The 25,002-nt window shown below is 39.5% G+C and overlaps 1 protein-coding gene across 2 annotated transcripts in view; it reads right to left on the bottom strand.

Annotated features, from left to right (window-relative positions):
* Positions 1–21,456, bottom strand: part of exoc2 (exocyst complex component 2) — a 54,136-nt gene extending 32,680 nt beyond the window's left edge. Inside the window, exons 1-6 of one of the 2 annotated variants that reach the window (XM_033622012.2) lie at positions 21,379–21,456; positions 8,510–8,667; positions 6,228–6,404; positions 4,647–4,773; positions 1,768–1,881; positions 345–469 (exon numbers count right to left, since the gene is read on the bottom strand). In XM_033622012.2, the coding sequence (XP_033477903.1) occupies positions 345–469; positions 1,768–1,881; positions 4,647–4,773; positions 6,228–6,404; positions 8,510–8,627 (661 nt within the window). In that variant the 5' untranslated portion in view covers positions 8,628–8,667; positions 21,379–21,456. Of the gene's footprint in view, positions 1–344; positions 470–1,767; positions 1,882–4,646; positions 4,774–6,227; positions 6,405–8,509; positions 8,668–21,303 lie in introns of both variants that reach the window. The other variant, XM_078169036.1, reaches the window with a different exon arrangement.
* Positions 21,457–25,002: the final 3,546 nt, after the last annotated feature.

The raw sequence follows: 25,002 nt of genomic DNA, 5'->3' as shown, positions 1-25,002 counted from the left end.
CCACTTCCAGGCTCTCGAGAGACTCAAGTGAGACTGTGTGTGACAGGTGAGAGCTGATCTCATTTTGATGAAGGTGAATTAGCCGTGTTGTGGTTGGCTGGTGTAACTGTAGGACGAAGTGGAGGGTTTTCACACAGCGTCCAAATGAGCCTCTTTAATCAACCGCTGCTAAACCGCATGTGTGGGGAAAAAAATCCAGAGACACGCACACTTGCACGCCTTCCAAAAAATCAAAAGCTCTTTTCTGAGCAGAGATGAAGAGTGATGATTTGGAAGTTTGTGTATTAACTGTAGGCCATTTGGTGCGATTCCATAGCACACAGAAATGTGTTAATCCCTCTCACCTGCCAGAGCGTCCTGGGCCTCAAAGAACGTACTGAGGCCTCCTTTCACATAGGCCAGACTCCCCTCATTCTTCTTGGTAGCCTGTTTCTTCAGATTATTGGCTGCAATCTTCAACTGTTCAAAACTGAGGAAACAAAAATAAAAATGGTCATGCCATTATGTTAGGCCTCCAACTTGTGACTACTGTCATTAATTACATTATTTTGGTTAATAAATTAATTGTTAGTTGTCACAAAAAATGCACAAGTGTCCAAGGTGACGTCTTTAACTTGCTTCAATATATGTAGGTATGTCTTACTGCACAGCTCATACACAAGCATGTGCTGTATCTCAGAAACACAATCACACACAAATTTCAGCCAATATGAGCATGTGTGTGTTTGTGTCTGAGTGTCCCAAGTGAGGTTTCCTCCGCAGGAAGAAACAGTCACCCAGCGAGCTCCAAACACAGGCCCCTGGTCATGCTGGATCCTGGGGTCTGGGTGACTGGAAGGCTAAGCAGGGGGAGAGGAAGCCAGGAGAGTCCAAAATAACTCTCCTCTGCCCTGACATGACAGTCAACCAGGCTCAGGGCTTTTGGGCTGCCTCGTCTGCGTACCTAACTGCTCTCTGAAGGACCAAATAGCCATGTGAAGATTTAGCCAAGACACTATAACCTCAAAATGAACACCATAAAACAAAGTGTAATATATTTTCTGTATTTTTTCTCCCATGCAGTCAGTCTAACTCATCTCCTGTCTTTACCACAGCGCTGCAACTAATGATTATTTTCATTATTTATTAATCTATTGCTTACTGCAAGTTGATGTCTTCAAATATCTTGTTTTCTCTGGCCAACGATCCAAAACCAAATACATACAGTTTACTATCAAAAAAGAGTAAAAGGAACAAAAAATATCAACATTTGAGAAGCTGGAACCTGAATGTTTATTTATAAATAATTATCAAAATTGTTGCCGGTTAATTTCCTTTAATTTCAAGTGGTCTACTAATTGCAGTTCTATTGAACTATAATCTTCTGTTTGGCCTGGTGAGGGCATAGATTTACCCGTCACTGATCTCACCTGCCAGCAAGGAGTGTTACTGGAACAAAGCGATTTGAGATGTACAAGCGCAGTGTCATTGACATGCCAGACTCCCACTATAGTTTATTGGTGTACCCAGCAAAGCCACAGGGACTTAATCCTAAGCCTCAGTTTTGCCTCTGAAGCACCATATAAGCCTTTGCCTCTTGTGTCTCTTGTGGAGTTACTTCAGTTGAGGACAAAAATATGATACAAGCCAAATCCTGGTGGTTCCCTACATTACAACTTACATTGCTTTCTGGAGAGCTTGGGTCAAGGCAACAGAGACTTTTACGCCCATTCTTATTGGTAATTATGAGGGATGACAGCTTAACACTGGTGATAATGAAGGACCTACCTGGAGCCTGTGTGGTTTTCTATGAGGTACAAGGTGGCAGAGAAGTTCTCACTAGTGAAGTCTCCACTCATTCCTGGAAAGGTCAGCTCCAGGTCTTTCTGTGGGATTTTGCCTCTGGGAGAAGACAGATAAATATTGATGAACACAGAGGAAAGGCAAAGCAAAGAAGAACTTCGCTGTGTTAAAGATGTCCATGGTACGTACAGTACTATAAACACTAGAAAAACACAAAGGATCAAATTGTGCGGTACAATCTGTATGACAAATTGTGAGTAAGGAAGGTTTGGCAAAATAATTGTGAAAATTGTGACAGAATTAATTCATGTGATGTTGGCCTCAGTTGTTCCAGCAGGGGGCAGTGTGCAGCCAAGAAGTACCCCAGGCTGGGAGAGCTTGGCGTGGGAAGTGCAGTGTGTGACGCCTGGGTGCCCCTGGAGGACCGAGCACTCATTAGGGAAGCTTGATCTCTACTAATGACCCGTGGCCAACACAAACCAAACCCCCACCACCACCACCCACTCTGCAGTTACACACACATATGTAGAAATCCAACACATGGCAGTACAGTATTAAGGTCTAGGGTCTGTCAAACAGAAAAGCCATACACTTGGTGACGTATGCACACACAAACTCATGCACAGAAAACCAGAAGCACTAAGTAGTAAGTACAAACACATCCACACTCAGTCATGTATATGACATAATATTATTTCTGCAGAGTTGCTGCAATGGTTAAATGACTATCACAGCAAGGTTAATGTGTATATGGACATACAATATTTTGGTCACTAAATATTATTACTTCAGGTAGAGTATGCAATAGTTAAGATGGGAAACTGGGTGAAATTGCAAGCTGCAAATGTATAAAGTGTCTGTATTAAAGATCAAAAATTGTGCTTAAGAAAAAATTAAATGTGCAAGAGGTGAGTGTATTTGCAGAAAATACAGGACAGCATAAAATGCTACTAGTCTCATTCCCTTTACAATCTTCATTGTTTTCAGTTTAGCTCAGGAGATACCAAACTGACATGGTTCGTGAAGACAGTCCCACACAGCAGCTGTACCAACTCTTGCTCTCCAGTCTAACACTAAATGATCATTGGAGTCCTTTTTTGTATCTTCAATTAGTGTGCTGGAATGAAAGTAAATAAGGCTAGCTGAAAGCAGTCTCAAGCCTCATAGTATTATTCACTTCTTTCTGTAAGCGACACACTTCAAGGCTCTCACATGTGTTTAGCCTGCAGAATACACTAAGTAGAAAGGTATGTAGCAGCTTTTTTCTGTCCAAGCTCAGCAATATAGCCGGCATCAGGCATTGTATTATTCAAATATTATACGTCTGAGACCGTGGCTATGTATCAAATGATTAGAAACAGATTCTTTGAGCAGATAAGACAGTTTCCTCTACTGTCCTGGACTGGTAAAAAAAATAATAAATATATCACTCAATTTATGTGTCAAGTTCTTTAGTACGTTCTAAGAAACTTCTAGCAGTTTATCACTTATGTGGGTTGCACTGTTAAAACTTAAGGAATGTCTTAGCTAGCTGTGTAATCACAAAGCAATCAACATCATAAACTGAAAGATACTGCAGCTTTGCAACAAGCAATATGATCTAACTTGCAACGGTTAAAATAACTTGTTTATACTGTTTGTATTTGTTTTATTCTTCATACATACATACATACATGGAGAAATGTATGTTTTTCATAACAAGTATGCATGAAGTTCAGAGTGTGGGGAAAAATGTGACTATGCTATAATTTTGTGTTGTTTGTGAAATGTGATTTAACAGTGTATAAAGAAAATGGTGCCAGTTTCTTGACACTATTGGTGAGTTTAGTGGATGTTATTATTCACTGACATACTGTTGAATGAGTGGAGATTGCAAATATATCCAATCTGAGTGTCAGGTCAAATATTAACCCTCCTCAATTTGAGCAAGTCATGTATTGCATGTTTGTTGTAAGATAGTTTTGTCAGTTGGTTCAGTCAGCTGCTCAAGGGTTACACCTTGTAGCTAAGCAAATGGAAATATGCAGTAACAACTAACCTCTACGTTTTATATAGTTACTACTTCAACTCCATTTACACAATGGAACATTTACATTACATCTAGGCCAAGTATGATGTTACAAACAGCTAGTGCAAACATCTACAGCTGAATAACCATCCAGTGACATCACCATACAAAGATGCGCACAAGAGTGAGGTTGTTTTACTAACAAAAACAGCTCCGCAGATCAAATGCTGTAAGGAGTATTTTTTCTAAAACTCTATCTGTATCAGATCAACACAGACCATTACAGGCACAGATGACAGAGTGGTCATATATTACTGTCAGAGCAAACTGTGTGGACTTTTTATTCTGGATGTTTAACACAACTGTGGGAGACGAGTGAATGGTACAGCCTGTTTATGGGGGTCTCGTCTCTGGCCACAAGCGGTCACTTGCCCTCGGCCCTCTAAACCAAACAAACACTAACTCTGAAAAGCCAGAACCTGACAACACAAACTATATATTACAACTTCTGCACTCCCTGCCAGGCGTGTGGGAGGCAGCACCACGCTGCCCACTCCAAGGCTGTACACAAACATGTGTGTGGGTCGCTGCCTTGGTTCTTTCCAAATCCCTTTCTATCGCCGTCCTCTCTGCTTTATACACAATTATTCTGTTTCCACTCCCTGTGAGCAGCGGTTAGAGGCTGTTCAGCCATTGCTGTGTTGGCATAATATTTCAAACGTCTGCATATGGGGAGAATTTGTTTCTGTTTAGGGATGTAAACCATGACTCAATGACTAGAGCGTGTGTGTTTATGGCGATGTGATTGTGCCGAGCGACTCTTGTGTGCGTGTGTTCTTGTGTTCTCTGTCCGTACTTGTCTATCTCAATGCCCAGTGGATTGCTGGGCCGCAAGGACAGGGGCGAGATGCCTTTGTTGCGGTCTGTCCTCATGTCGTAGTAGTTCATCTCATCCACCCACACGGCAGACTGGTCCAGGATACCTGCAGGACAGGGCAGGACAAGAGAGGCGTGACACACGTCAATGAGCTCAACAACACATACCAGATGTGCACTCACACACTCAAACACACACTTTCTCAAACAAACAAACATGTATATTCATCAGTGCCATTTAACTTTTTATGTTCTTCATATTTTTAGCTTTCTTCTTCTATAATTAAACTGGTACAAATTCTGTCTACTCTACTCTTTAGACATGACACCTATTACATGTTTGTCGGTTCTGGGAAAGAGACCTCTAGGTGTCATTCAACACTGCGACTTCAGAAACTTCAGGCAAATAGACAAAACACAAATAAACACAGAAAAATCCTCTGACTTTGACAACACGTGCATTACATTTAGAAAAAACTACAAATAAATATTACAAGCAATTTGAGAGACACATTCATTGATTTGACAACACATACGCAGCACAAAGAAAATGTGCTGCAAATACAGTTTTGAAGGGACACAGAAGTCATGAGTAAAACGCTAACAGTATGTATAGCCAGTATCTCCAGTAATACTGAAATCATGTGATCAGATTAAAATAAACATTGTTAGATCCTTCTCCAACATTATCAACTTATGGCTGATTTATCAAATCACACGACTAGGTGTGTTCATCAGTTGTTATCATCTTTTTATTTATTTGCAGGCTTGTTATTAATGTGATACATCTATTGCCAAAGTAGTGTTGTAAAAAATATGTATTTATCGATACATAGTGACTTTGAATATTTGAGACCATTTTAATACTCATTATCTGCAGTGTTGGTTCACTGGTAACAGCTGCACTTTCTGGCTCTCTCTTATTGTTAATGTTTACTACAGTCATTCTGCTGTTTTCTACTAACCAAGAAAAGAAAGTCTTTGTTGTCATGTTATAGCCGTGTTATAATTATCTTTTACTAAAAACAATTAAATTGTATGCCCTAAATGTCAATTTTACCATGTGGTATTGAATATTGCTATTTTTCAAAGTATTGTATCATAGTTAGAAATTTGAAAATTGTGACAACACCATGCTAAAGAGATGAAAAATGTCTTTTTTCATGTGCGTTATGAGTTCTCTGTTGCCTTCCTGTGTTGCTGTTCCAAAGCCCCCCCCCCAAAAAAAAGAAATGAAAAAGAAGTCCTGATAAAGTGCGTTATTGTGCAACATTTTGATAATCAATTCACTGCTTGTTTTCTTTGTTTACCAAAATTAAATTATCTGCTGCTTTTCTCTGCTGCTAATTGTTGGTCCGGAAGAAAAAAAATTTGTCATCTTGAGCTCTGGGAACTTAGGACATACACTTTTCACTGTTTTACAGCATAGACTAAACAGTTAAGCAGTTATAACAAAAAAAAGAGAGAGTTTAATTGCTAATATAAATAATCATTAGTTGCAGCCCTAGCTGCTCTAATTGTTTAAGCAAATAAAACAGATTTTTAGTCTTGGGAGTCTTACCAATCCTCTCTGGCCTGAGCAGTTTGAATGAGACTGTGGAGGTGCCGAGACCTCCGGACTTGGTGGTGACAATGATCTCTCCCTTGTCGTCTTTGGCAGGACCCACGCGGCACACTATCTTGCTGGCTGACATCCACTCGGCTGTCAGCAGGCAGTTATGGCCGCAGATCGACAGACCTGAGACGGAAGAGAAAGGGGAAAAGGGTGAGAGATACAGCCACACTGTGACAGCACAAATAAACAACATGTAGCACCGACGCACTCACACACAGACAATCTATAACAAGAGGAGCTCACTCAGACAGAATTGCAACTAACAGCAGGTTTAGTCAAACTGTCACCAGGGGGTCAGAGTTCAAGTTGGGGTCAGGATGGGTGTGGGTGGCCGTGGCCTTCCTTCCTCTCACTCCGCTCCTTTAAGCTAACGTGTGTCACTTCAGCGCTAAGTGGCCCATTACAGGCACAATGTGCACTCTGCCCCTACATCTGTCGTCCTCTTTTTAAACCCTCTTGAAAACTATTTGGACACTAGAAGACAGACACAGGGATTACTTTGACAGTTCCAGCCGAGGGAATTCAGAAAGCTTCACGTGTGTATAATCTAACATCATAAAAGCCTGTGAAAGCTGATTAACAAATAGCCCATAAAACCGTGAATAATATGCCAATTACAGCCCCATTTCCTGCCTCTGTTCTCCCCTGGCCAGTTTGTTTGAATACATAAGCACTCACACACATTTGTGCATATCTAATTGTCTAATTCCAGGCCCCAGGGACATTCATGGTCAGAAATAGACCCGAATCACTGGCCAGAGCACAGCTTTCCAAGCATGGAGCAGTGTGTGAGTCCTCTGGACTGTGCCCCCCTTTCCCCACCTCCGCTCAAACCCAAGAAGTAGGGTAGAGGAGGAATTGGCGAACATGGGGGAAAATATCAGCACAGAAAAAGTGTGACGTTCAAACACATAATGAGAACAAGATGGAGGTAGTCCATCTGTGTGGCTCTTAAAAGTCATAAAAAAAAGACACACCAACAACAACAACAGCTCTATTTTCATATGAATGCATGTTGATAAGCACTTGAGTTTCTCAAACTAGGCATACAGTAATCTAAATATTTAGAGAAACAAAAGTTTTGTGTGTTGAAGAGAGCTGGCAGAATTGTCACAGAAGAGGCAAAATTGAATTACATAACAGTAAAATATCTCAATATTTTATGTGGTTGGTCTGCAGGAGTTTTTTGTTATGTCTGTTCTCTCCGCTAAAATGCTGAAAGGTTTGTTTTTTGCTGAAACATTTAAAGAATACAGCAAATTAAATCGTTTTACATGTACAATAAATTGACAAAAGATGTCTTTCAAATTGTAACTGCACAATGAAATTGAAAAACGGATTTTAAATTTCCAAATGAAGTTTCTTTTGTTTTGTGTCGACAGAATTTTAAGTACATTTACAAAAGAACCAAACTGTCTTAATTAAAAAAAATACTTGTTAAAATGCAAGAGTTATCTAAACATTTATGTATGCAGCCATTTTAAAATAACAGTTTATCATCACTCCGTATGAATGTGTTGTTTTTTTTTAATTCTCTACAAAAGTACTTTTTTGCTCAACTCATTAAAATGTTATGAAAGAAAAACCCATATAGTGAGAAAGTGATGAAATTCTTATTCTGGGGTGGGGTGGGGTGGGGGGGGGATCAGGCGTCCTGTCCACTTACATATCATATAAACAAAAACAAACTTTACACCAGCCTGTTTAAAAAAGGGGCCGCTGTGGTTTGTTGATGGATAAGTTAATAAAATCTGTTAATATGACTAGAGTTACAAAATACTCTACATACCAGAACAGAAATTAAATGACAAAAATAAAGCAGCTATATTTACTCAGCATCAGTGTACCTCTTTTTCAACAAAAAGTGACTACCACAGAGATATAAACAATAAAAATCATCACCTAAGAATTATCATTTAAGATAAAACAAATAAATGTTAATTATATAATGTGCTGACATATATCTGTCAGCTGATCCAAGAAATATCTATATTTACTTTATATTTACCTTGAAGTATTCACTTATATACCTACATGCATATTTTATCAAGGAAGATGAAATATCAAGGGGAGGAATAAAAAGGATGAGGTTTTCATTCCCCATGAATATCAATATTGCAAAAATTCATTGGGGGAAAAAAAATAAACAAACATAGAAACTTCAACATTTTACCAAGACAGAGTTGCATGTGCAGTTAGTCATGTAGTTATAAAATGCATTATTGTACCAATGAGGTCGGCTGGGCCCGTGCCCAGGTTTTCTCCACGGATGGTAACTTTGGTCCAAGCTGCACCCTCCTTGGGAGAGATGCCTGTGACCAGCGGGGGCTGACGGGCACGAGACATGGTGGCCTGACGCAGACAGGAACACCGGGTTGATCAGCACCTGGACATGGAAAAAGAGAGCAGAGAGAGGCATGCATATGAGGACATGGTGAATAACACAAAACTCAACTCCGCACACTGACAGTTCAGTTAAAATATATAAACAACATCTCATAATGAAGCAATTGGTGCCAAAATTAAATAGATAAACTTCTGCAGAAAATTAAGGGTTTAATAATCAGTTAATTGTTTAAGGGATTTATTGACCAAAACTTGTTGGTTGCAGGCTGAAGTCAGAGTAAAAGCTGCTGTTAAAATGGACAAAGCATTTTCAAACGGTTGGGCAAAACCGCACTCAATAATACCCACCAGGTCTTAAAAAGGGGATAAAAAAATATCTTAATGTTGACATGGGAGCGTAGCTAGTGAATCCCCATCCCAAAATAAATATAGTAAATTATTTTTTAAAATTGACAAGACGCCTTTACTGAATTACCAGGCTCGCATATATTTAGATTTTTTGAACTGACTGGGGACAGCAGAATACAAGCAGCATTTGGCTGGCAGTGAGCGTTAATTTCCCACCCTGTAGGTCTCCAAACAATGTATGCATTGCAGCAGTTATCTCTCAGATAATAGGAAAAATAGAGAAGGGAGCCAAGAATGAAGGAGCAGACAGAGAGCAGGGAGGAAAGGAAGAATGTAAACCTCACAGCGAAGGATAAATAAACCTGGCCTCCCCAATCATTCCACATAAGCCCACACAATACAGTACAGATTATGGTACCAACGAAGGAGCACCCATGCAAATCAGTTCATGTTGGGGCTGAGCAAAGGAAGAGAGGGAAATATTCCAAATGAAAAAATGAAAGGATGTATTTCAGCAGCACAGATGTTTGCTAATAAATTACTGCCAGGTCTCAAAAAGGCTGACCAATCTAGACTCTGAAGCAGCTTGAGCGAGGCTTCCGCCCTTTTGCTCCGCAGCCAAAACACGTTCTCCGCAAACAATGCAGGAGTTCACACGGACCAGACCTGCAAAAAGTTCATGGTGGTAACCCTTTGTACAGTTATATGGTCACTAATTAGGTGTAGGCGTACAACTGAGGTGCAAGAAAACTTTCAAAGGGCCAACGGGGACGTCAATATTAAAGGAAATCAAAACTGACAGAGCACGACATTGATTAGTCTACTTGTTTGAGAGATTTCCTGTATTAAAAAAACAACAGATTTTTAACCCCAGCAGCAGCCAGTGCAAGCATCAAGAACCATAAACCAGGGCTGCAATTTATGATTATTTTAATGATGTCATGCACTATGTCATATTAATAGTATAGCCTACCAATTGGTAGAAAACAGTACAAAATTCAAATCACATTTAGTATGTTAGTTTGGTGAGGCAAGCAGTCTAAAATCTAAACACATTCAACTTTACAAAGATATTAAAAAGAGAAAAGCAGATAATTGTCATATTTGACAAGCTGGGACAAGGAATGTTTGGCATTTTAGCTTGATACGCAACTTAAATGATTAGGCCTAGTCTGTGCTTTCCAAACCCTGCAGTGGATACATCATGTGGTCGCCTGATACACAAACAGGGTCACATGAAAATTAGAGAGAAATAGATTTTCAAAGGTAATTTAAATCAAGGTCATTTTTTTCAAGTTTCAATAACAAAAAACATTTAAAAAATGTTAAAAACAGTTTGCTTGAATCATGTACGTTGCATGACCCTTAAACTTTATGAACCTCCACCTTCACAACAGAGTTGAAAGGCATGATGAACAAAAAATTCACTGGCAACATTTTTGACAATCAATTAATCGTTAGTAATGTTTACGCATAAATGCTAAACATCACTTAGTTTTAGTTTCTCATCTCATCCTTTCTCATTGGTTGTAAGGTACAAGACATTTGAGGAAGTCATCTTAATCAACGATTAACATCTTTAACCATTTTCTGACATTTTTGATCAAATGATTAATTTATTAATCAAGTCATTAGCTGCAACCCTACTTCACAGGGCTCCTCTACAATGCAACTTGGCATTGAGCAAAGTTGCATACATAGTAAAGGCCACTGACTTTAGGCTGCAGTGTCATATGCAAGCACGACTATCTCATTAGACATGGTGAGTTCAAATAAACATCAGTGACAGCATATTGTGCTTTACACACAGTGGCTACTAAATGATGTACACCTGTACAACCTATTGCAACAGTTCTGCCTTAAATTTTTGTATGTGTATTTCTTTTACCTAAACTTTATGTTCAGTTTTTTTGGTTTTATGGGGTTATTTTTTGGATACGGTCATAAAGGAATTAATTCACTGATAGGTTAGTGACGGTGTTGCACTGGAACTGGACCGCATTTTATTAAGTAATGTTTCCAGTATTCTTCTCCTGTCATGTAAGTAAATGAAGGACAAATAAATCAGAAACACCTTTCGATATAATGCAGTCCGGTACAACATAGGATTAGGCGATATAATGGTATATACCATGCAACGGTAGAAATGTGTCCACCAGCAGAGATTTGGCAATATCATTCCTATCTAGGTATTCAGGGCAGGCTATGTACCAAATCAGGGCTGAATTATCTTGCGATCCCATGATTCTTGTATGATTTTGCAACTCCAGCTGCCTTGCAAGTTAATTTGATTTGGGCAGACATGGAGGAGGAGTGAAGAGACCTGTAACACTTTGAATTGCTGTTCGCAGGAACCTTAAAGCTTCCATTTTGTAAGAAGTGTATATATACTGTTTTGAGTCTTCTGCAAAACTGAATTGTGGTCTTATGTGATGCAGTTGAGGTTTTTTTGTTTGTATGGGAAGCTAATAAATAATAAAAAATAATAAAATATGAAGTACAGCATGGTTCTTCTAAACCATCTCTTAACTGAATTTTAAGAAAAGTAATGTATAGTGATATCTACTGTAACCATGATGTCAAATTACATCCTGTTTGTCCTTATTGCCCACCTCTAGTACAACACCATCTTTCACTATGACCTCAGCAATACAAATGCAATTTAATTTACACATTTTCGACAATGTCACCAAAAACTGACCATTACAAACTTCACAAAAGCAGAATTTACGGCAAAGCTGCTGTATTGAATTGCAATATATTTTAATAGGTGTAGAGTAAAATGCTATGTCATAAATGTTCATTACAATATGTGCCCGTCATTTTAAATGACTGCTTGTGAAGACATACTTTCATTTTTAATCACTGGTGTCACAAAAATAACATCAAAATGGGGACCAGAGTAAACAAAAAAATAATAATAAAAGGTTGGCAACATCTGTAGAACAAATTACCTAAATTAAAGTGACTAATTGTTTCAGTACTCATCATGTGAAAACCTCCTTAAAACTTAAGTCCTACCAGCTCACACTTTAACACTTAGTCAGGGCACTTGCAAGACCTCAGATTTTCATTACAGTGTCTTTGAACAGTTTTTACAGTGTGGGAATATATGTAGGAAAGTATGGGACAACAAAAATCCATGAGCATAAAAAACAGCAGTGGGACAGCAGCACATGTAATGACCTAAAAAACCTCCAAGAGTTGAAACCATTCCATTTTGGGAAACTTCTCCGCCACAAGCCCCCCCCCCCCCCCCCCCCACCGCCCAAAGGCCCTGACATCCAGGAGTTAACAAGAAAACTCCAACGGGATTTACCTCATGTTGTTGCTGCTGCCCTGCGCTTGTCAGAGGAAATGGAGGGGCTATGGATCTGACATGGAGAAGATAAGAGGTTAACAGGTCTAAAACAAGAGCCTGGTAAATCCTTCATCAATCCCATATGTTTAGAGTGGGAGCGGCGAAAGGCCAGAGGACTGGGATCCTTATTTTGTACAATTTTGATTCTGCTTCCAGGAGCGTTTCTAGATTACCCCCCCGCCACCCCACTCCCACTCCCATCTTAGAAATACACGTGCACAAACACACAGATAGCCTGCCCCCCCCCCCCCCCCCCCCCCCACACACACACACACACACACACACACACTCACACACACTTGCACACTTACACACTCATACATGCTGGGCAGAATGACAGCTCAGCTAGGTTGCGTGCGAGGGGCCCAAGCTGGTGTTGTGTGGTCTGTGTGTATGCGAGTATGTGGAAGGATCCGTGGAGAGGTCTGGGCAGTGTGTGTGTGTGTGTGTGTGTGTGTGTGTGTGTGTGTGTGTGTGTGTGTGTGTGTGGTCTGGGTGTGTGGTCTCTGGCGCGGGCCTGGGGAGAGCCTGCTGACGGCTGGGATGAGAAAAGAGCCGCTGTGTTTACTTTACTCTGGGGGCTGTGCATGGACACGGGAACACTGCCCAGACCCCTCTCTATAACACCAGCGTGCACACACACACATGCAACAAGTCACGCAGAAACTAAGCGGACTCTTGCACAAGTCTCATGTCACACACCACCACAAATACCCTGTAAACTAGGCAATAGAAACTAAAACTTTATTCAGACCGGGCACATGAATTTTTCCTTAAAGTAGCATGAAGAGGAAAACAAAAGAAAAGTTTTCTGAAGCTCCAACTGGAAACTTATGAGGTAGACGGCATTTTCCACAAGGGGGATAAAGGTAATAGCCTCCAGGGGGCATCAGAGGATCCCCATAACACTGCACGCCACTCTCTTCCAACATTTATCAAACTATGTCATACTGTGAAGGCTAAATTTGATCAATGACAACACACAACCAGTTTTAGCTCCTTTTCTCTTGCTCGATTCCCTTCCAACCATGATGCTGTTAGCCCCCAGCCCCAACCCCAACCCCTTCCCTCTCTCTGGTAATAGAGCTAAAAGGCAGGTTTGTTTTCCTTGGAAGCTGACTTACAAACAGCAGGGTTGGCTCTAATCTGTGTGGTAGCAGTGGAAGTCTGAGGCTTGGGATCTTCTTGCAGCGCTGCTAACAAGTGACAACCCTTTCTTGGCCTTGTGCTCAAGTGTGCAGACACAAAGGAAAGACTTTTCATTAAAGCTCTAAACAAATCTTTTTGTCACATGAAACCATTTAATTTGAAAATGCCACACGCAATAAACCCCAAAAATGCTGTGCGCAGTGGTCTGGGCTAGATGGCAGCAATGGATTTCTTTTTCATTAAAAAGGAAGACCGAGTTGAGTTAAAAGATATTTGCTAGTGACTTGATAGTGTCCTATAGACACTGAGGTTTTCAGATGAGGAAATGTGGATGATTTCCCTCTGCCACTGGGGCTGCTAGAGGGTTTGGAGAGACAATGGCAGCACACATCAGAAAAGGCTACTATAGAAGTAAATTTGATCATCACAATCATGATTTTGGCTTTAAAAATGAATCAAGCTTATGATATTAATACCTTGCGTTTTAAGTACACACTCATTATCAAATGAAATGTTGCCTATTCCCGTGTAAATTGTCTAACCCATCACACGGGTTTGTTTCAAGTACTCTGTGATTATCTGGCCTGCAGTGAAGAGCATTTACAGTTAACAAGGCAACTGCATTAGCCATACAAGATAAAATTATTTTCAATTGGTTGTAATTTTGGATGAACAATATTGTTCAGTATTTGCAGCTCCTAAAAATAAAACAGCAAATTAAGATTCACTTATATGATTGATATCACGATAGTAAAAATAAAATGTTTGGGATATTAAAATAAATCACAAATCACAAACACTGTGGTTCACTGTTACCCAGTACATCAGACAAAAGACTTGACAAACGCCATTAACTAATTTTGTAGGGGTGCCCATTACAATATGCTTGGAATCATTAATTTAACCAACAGAAGTTTGCAAAAACAATAATCTCATCAAAAAGATACACTTGACCCTGATTAACAATAACATAAACATGACCTAGAATTAAAAACAATTTGTTGATTTATCAATTATTTGATAGAAAGAATCTTAAAATTAATCAACATCTTTATTTGTTAAAGTCTTTTTAAAGTCTTTTATAAGGAAAAACATCTGCTGATCCCAGCTACTTCTATGTGAAGTATTTCTCAGTTGTCTATCATTATAAATTGGCCATTTTGGGGTATAAAACCATTTGATGGACAAAGTAAGAAATGTGAGACCATCACATTATTTTTTTACTATTATTTGACATTTATACACTAAATAATTAACTGATAAAAGACATTGAGATTCCAATATGAGTCGGGATTTTAGTGGGAATGCTAATTTTTGCATTTCATTTTCACTGACAAAAACGTAAAAATGATGATGATGTGATGTTTGTAGGGGTCTGCACCAAACAAGCATGTTTGCTTACGTCTCACATGACTTGATTTATTTATAATGGTATGTTGAGAAACATTTTACCTTTATCAAAAAATTGCAGCTTCTGCTGTTTGGATATCTCCCTTGACCATATTGTGATTTTGAAAATAATTTGACCGATTGTGCAACCCTAATGCAATATTCCTAGTTTACAAGGGCGCTTTGTTGCCTGTCATACCTCTCATTCACTAACCTTTTCCTGTCTTTCTCCACTGCCTCCTACCAAATAAAGGGAGAAAGGTATATCATCAACAAGAATCTTGATAGTTCTCCTGATAATGCCCAAAATGAATTACATGGGGTTTAAGTACCACAAGTCCTCTGCTTTTTTTCATTTCCATAACTTACAAACCATGACAAACTCTCTGCAGCACCACAGACATGGGAAACTATCTACCTGATCCACCATATCAACACACATACTGCTACATGACTATCTCATGAATAAGGCGTTTATACCTTAGATCATTTGCTGCTCTAAACTCAAAGGTGTCTCACATATGGCAGTGATTGGCAAGTGTGTGTGTGTGTGTGTGTGTGTGTGTGTGTGTGTATAAGAGAGAGTGTGATGGGCTGAGGGGGCACAAAGGGACCCATTTAGACAGCTCATCACCCTCACCCCCTCCGTCTCCCATCACAGCAGCTAACTGACTACGCTGGCGGCTCAGAAATCCCCCCCCCCACCCCCCCACCCCAACTCCCAAACTAACACCATTTCACTCCGTGCTCCTCCGTGCTTACACAAACACCAGATTCCGTCAAAGATCCCCCTCCCGACTCCTCTGAATGGACAGAGCAGGCCAAACATCACCCAGTCTGAGATGACTGGTCTGATCACAGAGGCTGGGCGAAGCTCTGAACAATCCTCCACAGTGTTCACTCACACCCAGGCCACCACATGCCTCTAAGATGTGGAGAGGGCAACGTTGCCAAATTAACCATAATATGTGTCAACTGTATCGTATTTCAAATAAATGGATCGTATTTACATGAACTGTGCAGGTTCTGTTTGAAAACAGATGCTGCGACCACTGTCCAGTCCTCATTCTTCCACAGTGAGTCAGCATCTTCTGGGCGTGCAGACCATCCCAGTGCTCATGGTGAGTCTTTCGTGACAGAGAAAGAGGACAGAGTGATCAGATGTGTGCCTCTGGCTCACTATCCGACCATCATCCGATGTCTGCCCACAAGCTTTGTTATCTTTATGGCTGTCTGTTTGTTTGTTTGTCAGTCTCAAGTGCTTTTCAGAGTTAGGCCTAACGAAGTGAAGTCCACAATTTCCCATATAAAAATCCTGGAACAATAAACAGAAATATGAAGTGTAGGCCTGCAAATGCAGGAAGATGTTTTCAGAGGATTAGGAGACTGGAGACAGGCGGCTTTCCCCAATGACATGGCGGAATGGAGAGATTTGAACCTTCATGAGCCAGGCTATAAGCTAAACGTCAAAACCAGCAGCGTGAGAACCATCTTCTTCACCCTAACTTAGTATAAAGAATTATACAACCACTGTAGTTTAAAAAAAAATAAAAATTAAAAAAAAATAAAAAAATAATTCAAACATTTTATTTAGGGTTGTGACTAACTATTAACATTTTTCTTATCAAGTAATCTGTTGATTATTTTTTCTGTTAATTAGGCCTAACTGATTATAGGGCTGCAACTCATTAACTGTGTTCAATAAATCATCAGAAAATACTGACGTATGTCCATCACAAATACCCAAGCTATAGTCTGCTTAGCTGACTGCTTGCTTCGTATGGCCAATAGTCCAGAACTCCCATTCAATTTACTATTATAGGAAAAAAAAACCTTTTTTAGATTTCTGACCAGAAACCAATGACTTTTTGACACGTAATGATTAAGTGAATATCAAATGTGAATTGTTGCAGAATAATTTTCTGACAATTGACACGATTATAAGGTGTAAAAAAGCCGTAAAAAGAAGCAATAGTAGAAAGGTACTGTGTTATCCAACCAAAACAGTCCAACAGTCCAAAACCTAAAGAACAGCAGCAAAACATCATATTTGAGGAGCTAGACTAGCAAATGTTTCTGATAACTACAAGACATTATTAATTATAAGAATGGTTGTTGATAACTGCTCTGAAAATGGACTTCAGTAATCAGCTAGGGCTGCCATTAACAATGATTTGACTTAGTGAAAGATCATGTGGTCAATAAATGTTAGTAAAATGTAAAATAGTTCAAATGTCTACTGTGTCTAATGTAATAACTTAAAATGGTTTATTTTTGTCTAAATAGCGGTCTAAAACACTAACTATTAAGACTGCTATTACATAACAGAAAAAAAAGCAACAAGTCCTTGTAATTAGGAGGCTAAAACCAAAGAAAACCATCAAAAAATTAATAAATAGATTATTTTGTGACAAATTCTGTCACTCTATTATCAACAAATTGTTTCAATAAGCTGACTCCATAAGTATTGAGCTCGTCTCTCCAAGCTGTGCTGTGACCTGTTTTCCCAGCCCAAAGCTCCTCTGTCTGTCTGTCCAGGTCTGACTGGGTCACAGAAATCACACTGTGAAAACCAGTGGCCCAGCAAGCCTGTCAGCAGGGAGGAGGCTACCAGGTGGGGCAGACTGTGGAGAGCAGACAGGGGTGAGAGAGGAGCGCCGCTTCACAAACAAGGCTGGGCCTGACCCTCGTCACTCGATTCACCCTGAGGTCTATGGAGCAGCGACACTGAGGAAAAGCCTCAAAAAAAAAAAAAAAAAAAAAAAAAAACCACAACCCACCACATTCCACCAAAACAAACAAGCAGGGCCACCCAAATTTTTCAATTAGAGCCCCAAGAGGGTGGTAGGAAATGGATCAGTGCAGCGTTGCCCCCGCCATCCCCAAGCCAAGCAGTGCTGACTTTGGGGAAGAGAAGGAGATACACAGAGCTCTGCAGGCTCTCATTGAAAGGCTGAGGACTTGCTAGCATGGACGTCGACACAAATGATGGAGGAGTTCAATGACAACTAGAGATGTCTACTTTCTCTCCAAAATAATGAAACTACATGGCACTCGACTTGTGGTGCTCATAGCACAAAAAAGAAATGTCTGAAAAATAGCAATGCCTCTTTCCAAAAATCATGACCCTGTTACTCAAGACAACCCACAGACCTTGTCCTGAGCAGCTTCATGTAGGAACTTGTGTCTTTCTACAGAAATACCCCCACCAACTATATCAACATGCAGAAGAAAACTTAACATCTTTAGGTTTTAGACTGTGGGTCAAATAAAACAAGCAATCTGAATGCATCACTGCATCAAAACACTCAACTGCTAAATCAAGAAAATAATCAGCAGCAAACTCTAAGTTTTACAAATCAAAATTAGCCTCAAACCTCAAAACTACTGTATATAGATGTTATAGTGTCTATTACTACAGTTTCAAACATTTTCCCAGAAGCCTCATATTGGCATGTAATTACGCCCTTGCCAATTTTCAACCATCTCAATGTCATTTCAGTGTAGGAAGTGTGAGCAGATTAACAGTCTTTGGCTTCCCCTTGTTAAAACAGCTTCACTGGTCTGGAGTTTCTGACTAAATGTAGGTCACACTGTAACATTCATAGTTTACTGCTAACCTGATGTCCACCCTGTGCAGGGTGCAGACACATTGGTGCACTGAACACTTCTCTAGAGGCTGCGGTACACGCCATTGGTTTCTGACAATATTTACATTTAGCTTTGCCTTGTCTTGTTTTGTGCTCACACAACTGACAACTGACTGTTTTTTTTTTCTTTTTAGGGCATTTTGTGCCTTTATTGATGAAATAGCTGAAGACTGGACAGGAAAGGTGAGAAAGGGAGGGGGGGATGACAAGTACGAGAGGGCTGCAGGTCAAAATTGAACCCAGGCTGTTGCAGAGGACTGAGCCTATATGGGGTGCAAACTCTACCCAGTGAACTTAAGGTCACCCTCTGACATGGCATCTATGCATACCAGCTCTTTCTCATCTGCAATTTTCCAGGATTTGAGTTGTTTCGTCTCTGTGACTGGACATGCAGGTTTGAATAGGGGAGACCAGGGGGCTGTTATAGCAATTTTTGGCTTTGATGCCATTACCCAAAAACCTTCTTTCACTATTTGGATACAGTTCTTACATAGGGAACTTGTATCTATGTCTGTACGTTTACATACAGCTGGAGAAAATCGCATTATTGGCTTAGTCCGACTAACACCGGACTTTTAAATGCATGTAAACAGCTTAGTCCAACTGAAATTGGACTATCCGTAGCTTGACTAACACACCTAGATAATTTGATTGAAAATCGAACTATTGCTGCATGTATCCTTAGTCCGACTGGAGTCAGACTCTGCGTTCTGTGCATGCACCACTTTTTTCTTTGTGGGCTTTAACCCGTAGCAGCGGTTCAGTATATAGCAGTGCAGTAACTCCCGGAAAAACAAACAAACAAACACCTGCGACCGAGAAGCAGAAGCTTCCTCTTTGGGTCAACTGGAGCTAGTTCAATACACACTATGTTAAAAAGGACACAGCGCCACCTATCAAGGCAGAGTCAGACATACTTGGTCAGAAATTTGATTTTCTCTTCTGCATGTATGCTCAGACAAGGTGAGAAGTCCAACTTGACCGATTAGCCGAACTATGAGCTTAGCTCAACTACTGCGTGCATGTAAATGTATGGTGTTCTATTTGTAAACAGTCATCATTTGTTTTTAGAGGCAATGTTAGAGTCACAATATTAGTTGGGATCCTGGATGTCAAATGCTAAATCTGCTCCAACATGCAGGGATGATCATAACATATTATAATAATATATCATAACATATAACTGTGCAGAAATATGTGCATAAAGCCCTTCTCGAATAAATAGAAGTACAAAAATAAAGTCATTCTTGTGTTATTCAACGTTTATATAACATTATAAGTTGCATTTCTGTTTATATGTCAGTAAAACAGCAGTAGTCAGATAATGCTGCAAAGTATCCCATGTTTATACATTCAATGTTTATTGAATAAAATTAGGAAGAGTTATTGTCACTTTTGAACATGTGAGCTTTGCAAGATTCTGTCCTGGAAATATTACATTTTGTAAACTCCTCTGGACAACAGTATTCAATTAACATATAGAGTAATCGCAGTAAAATGACATAGTGAAAACAGAGTAAAAGCAACTACTTCTATTTGTTGTGCACTCCAAACTGCAATATAATATATTGTTTGTATAATACACAGGCTACTTTTATATTAGCACACTTTATATTATATACTTTATATTATAAAAACGCACACAGGGAATAACAATATGAATTGTTGAGTGGAGAAGGGTTAGGATTTAATAAGCTTTGCTTCTTCCCACCCCTTTTCGAACAAGTATATATATATTTTTTTGATTGTTTATCTGCTTTAATTGCTTTGTTGTTGTTTTTTGTCATCTGTTTGACTTACTGTATTGCTCACATTTTTTTCTTCCTTTTTTTACTTTCACATGTTCGAAATAAAACCTTCAAACAAACAAACAAACACTTCCCACTTTGTACTGCAACTGCTGCACAGCAATTATACTCAGGATTAATAACGTTTTATTATATCTTATTCTCCCGACCTGTGAGAGGCAGCACTGTGCTGCAAGGCATCCAGTCTGAAAGAAGAATGTTGCTGTGTTTTTCATGAAATGTTTTAGGTTTTCTGACATGTTGTGTTTAGTAAAAAGAAAGAGGAGGGAGGAAATACGTCAACAGTTAAAGGTCTGTGGATTATCTCAGGTATCCCAGGACACAATTTTGGTTTTATTTAAAGTCAAGGTGCTGTTGAGGCAAATGTCATTTTGTAGTGCTGTGAAAATCACAAACTATTTTCATAATAATGCCTATTAATGACTGTATGCATGAACTTAATATGAATCACTACTTGGAGACAAGCAGATATAATAAGATGGTACAAGGGGTAAATAAAGAGCTTTATCTACGTTAGTTTTGTAAAATAAAGCAGTTATAAACCCAGTGACAGCAACTAAATAACGCAATAAGTACCGTTTAACGTGACAATAACGCGCCCAACTTCCAAGACGTTAACGGCAATCATAAAAGTCTTAACGTTAGAAATGTTCTCCAACAAAACAGCACCGTTACATAGATACTTCAGTGGAGTTTGGTGCAGCTAGTCGTATTGACGTTAAAACGATGCAAGATGACAACATTAACCGCATCTGTCAGTTATTTCTGCAACCACAGACGCCCGTTGAAACACACTAAACAACCCACCGGTGATTCTAGAGAAATGTAAATCAGCTATGTTGACAAATTTGACAGCTAACATTAGCTCGGGCTAAGCTGTGCTCGCTAGCAAGCTACTCGTTATGCCGGAAGGGTTAGTGGTGACTGTCATTTGTGTTCGTCGTAAATTTACAAAGCGCTTATATTATCACCTGTCTCACCACAGTGAGTTTGACTCCACGTCGAGCATTTAGGAGAAAAATACGTTAGACAAAATGGTAACTTACAGTTTACAGCGACTGGACTGCAGCGACCGTTTCCTGTATCATGTGACTACTTCCGGCTTTCCGTTCTCAGCCACAGCCTTCAAAATAAAATCATTAAAATCAAGTTAAATTAGGTCAAATATAAAGAAATAAAAAATATATACTGTGACTACACACACACGCACACACATATAGATAGATAGATAGATTTTTATATTGCTTTATACCTCTAGTCCACTACAGTTGAGTGATAGTGTAATTATTACTGACGTCATCCATCTGACAGTTGTAATGTCTTAACTGTCTAAGATTTTACATACAAAACATATGATCATCTCATAAAATATGACAAAATATTATAGATTAAACTACCCACCAGTCTATAAAACTGTTGCAATAAGCTCTACCTGGAAAGCAACAACATCAAAATGTTGCTTACATGTTAATGCATTAATAATCATAACCCAATGGTAAAATATAAAAGGAAACACTGATCTGGTTGAATTTCTGTTTTGCTTTGTTTTATATTTGCCTGACACCATACCAATTTCTTTGGTGGATGGTTGGTTCTGCACCTCTGTCTTGAAGGGCCTTTATAAGAAATAATGAATATGAATATATTTATGTGCTGTAACATCTTATGAGCAGTTTGATCTATGGGTCATCTGGTTTGTACATATGTCAGATTAAATGCAGTAGAAACAGCACTATTAGCCTAAATTCTCCTCTGAAGTATTGGATGTCCTTTGTGTGAGAATTCTGAAGCCCAGTGGGAGCTTTGCTCCTTTCCTCATCTCTGTTTTCACGGTGCATCATTGAGGTATTTCCACTTGTTCTGGGAAAGGCGCAGCATCATTAGAAATCCAACAGAGACCACCCAGGCACACACTAGAACACTGATACCATTACATTTATCTCACCAAATTGTGCAGGGCAGAAAGAATTTCTGTGATAAGGCAAGGCCCAATCCCTGGGGAAACCATATTGTCCAATTAGACGGGGTAATCTGATAATTGAGGGATCAAACTGTGACTTGGGAGTTTGCACAGATGCTGATGCAACACAGGGGCTGTTTGTCTACATAAACATCAACTTAGAGCAATGACGCTGGGAGATTTTGATCTTGGTCTCACTGATACAGCCTCTGCCAGTGAATAAGAACATCGGTTGCATTTTACACATACCAACTGGTGCATCTAGAAATCAATGGGTTTTTGTGCAAATTATTATGTGTCAAGTCTTGAGATATAAATGTAATGTATGGGAGAATATTCTTGGAGAATATTTAAACTTGTATCGATTTTTATCAATATTTAAGCAAGCTCAGTTTTGACATTGTACGGTACAGAAGAGCAAGAACCACTTATTCAGTCTTGTTTTTGATTAAAGGAATAGTTTGACATTTATGAAATTTTCTTCTTCACTTTCTTGCTAAGAGTAAGATGAGACAGTTGATACCACTCTCTTATTTGTTTGTTAAATATGAAGGTGGCACCAGAAGACAGCTAACTTTGCTGTGCTTAAAGGACCAGGTCACCCCAAAATTGAAAATACATATTTTTATTTTTTATTAAAATTGTTTTGGTGTGATTTGCCAAGTGTTGGAGATATCGGCCGAAGAGATACCTGCCTTCTCACCAATATAAAGATACCACTTGGCGTATGTTGCTCAAAGCGCCAAAAATCCACATTTTTAAAACTCAACAGCAATGTCCCTTTCCAGAAATCATGACCTGTTTGATAATTCAGACCTTGTTGTGAGCAGTTTCATCCAGGAACTCTTTTCCTTCTACCGAATTCCATCCACAAACAGTATCACTGTGCAGAGGGAAGCGTGCATCTACTACCAACTTACCTAGCACCACTGAGCTAACTCAAGTTACAGCTCAGCCTAGGAGGACATTATTAATGTTTACATCTAACGCTGTTTCAAAACAAGCCTCTTGTCCCTGAGTAGATGCACACTTCCTTCTTCATGGAGATACTGTTGGCTGGTGTTGTTTGGTAGAAAGAAAATAGCACCTCCATTTAAGTGTTCACCACAGGTCTGTAGATCATTTTAAGTGACTGGGTCATGATCTCTGAAAAGACACATTGCTGTTGAGTTTTTTTTTTTGTTTTTTTTTGCACTTTGAGCACCACAACCTGAGTGCCCTATAGTTCCATAATTTTCAATGGATGGCAAAGATCTCTATAGCCAGTCACTCCAATACCTGGTAACTCACACCAAAACAATCTAAAAATAAATAACACTACAGGTAAGATGAAAAATATGTGTTTTTTACTTTGGGGTTAATTGTCCCTTTAAAGACATGAAATTAGGGAAACAGCTAGCATGGCTCTGTCCAAAAGTAACAAAATCAACAACTCTAAAGCTCACTAAATAACACATATCGTATTATGTCTACTATATTTGTTCTGTGCAGTTCTGGATTTACTTGCTGTTTGTGCTGTACAATTTTTTGGACTAGGCTGGTGAAAGTGACTAGTTTTGCCCTGTTCAGCCTTCATGCTCTGCTGTGCTAGCTGCAGATTTATATGTAATGGACAGATATGAGAGTAATATCAATCTTCTCATCTAACTCTTGATGAGAAAGCAAAAAGCGTATTTCATGAAATGTCTTTTTCTTTACACAACTATACCCACCGCTGACCATATTCTCATTTAGTGAGGAACGAGTGACTGAATGTTGTGTTTTAAAATAGCACAGGCTCTCTGAGCAGGTGTTCAGGTGTGCTCCTGAGGGACACTGCTGGTGCCTTGATCCTTGCTGTGACCCCCCAACCCTCTGTAATCCACATCCCGTAATGGCACATGCTGCGCTGGCACCATTGCTCATCCCTGAACTCTATTGTTCATTGTTTGTCTTCTTCAGTTTTTTCCCATGGGCCCCTGGCCAGTGAGAGGAAAAGGTCACTGTAAATATTGCACTGAAATCCTCCCTCCCTCCCATAGAGGTCCTGAAGATGGAACAGGCGACCAGTGGGTGAGCACTTCCTTCCTGCGCAGGGCATTTCAACTGTAAGACATCAAACAAGTATGAATCCTTCAATGTCAAAGATCGCTGCAGTGAGATCATGTGCTCAGTGTTGACATTACAATAACCTGGGCAGGTCTCAGCTCTTTGTTAAGCCCATCAGATAGCATAATATCTACATATGTGTCTCTATGTGCCATCACAAAGATGCAATTTATCAAGAAAACTGGACAGTACACATGAAACACTTCTGTTTTCTCAGTGAAAGAACGTTAACCACACATATCCCATAGCTGCTCTTTAATCATTCTCTGTAACTGGTTAATGAGCGATACTATAATAATAATGACTAGGCATGAATCCAACCCCTGCCTGTATTTTGCAACACAGAAAATGCACAAAATATAGATCGCAAGGGAAATTAAGTGAGGCTTAGCAACCCCTGACCCATGTGTTGCTAATCACTAGCCTGTAGCACTGCTGTTAATATAAGACAGGGAGATTTTAAATAAATCCCTGATATTTGGGTTTGTTTTGCTTTTGAGTGGCGCTCCATCTCCCGCTGCTCCCCTTTCCCCCGAGGAGTCCAGTTCCCTGGGCTCACAAATTTGGGCTCCGGAAATTCAGGCCTGTGCCAGGCTTAGCTTGGAAAAGCATCAAGATGAAT

This window comes from Epinephelus lanceolatus, chromosome 6 (genome assembly GCF_041903045.1).
Source record: "Epinephelus lanceolatus isolate andai-2023 chromosome 6, ASM4190304v1, whole genome shotgun sequence".
NCBI classification, from domain to species: Eukaryota; Metazoa; Chordata; class Actinopteri; order Perciformes; family Serranidae; genus Epinephelus; species Epinephelus lanceolatus.
Note: the sequence above shows the minus strand (reverse complement) of the source record. Positions and strands in the feature narration are given on the sequence as shown.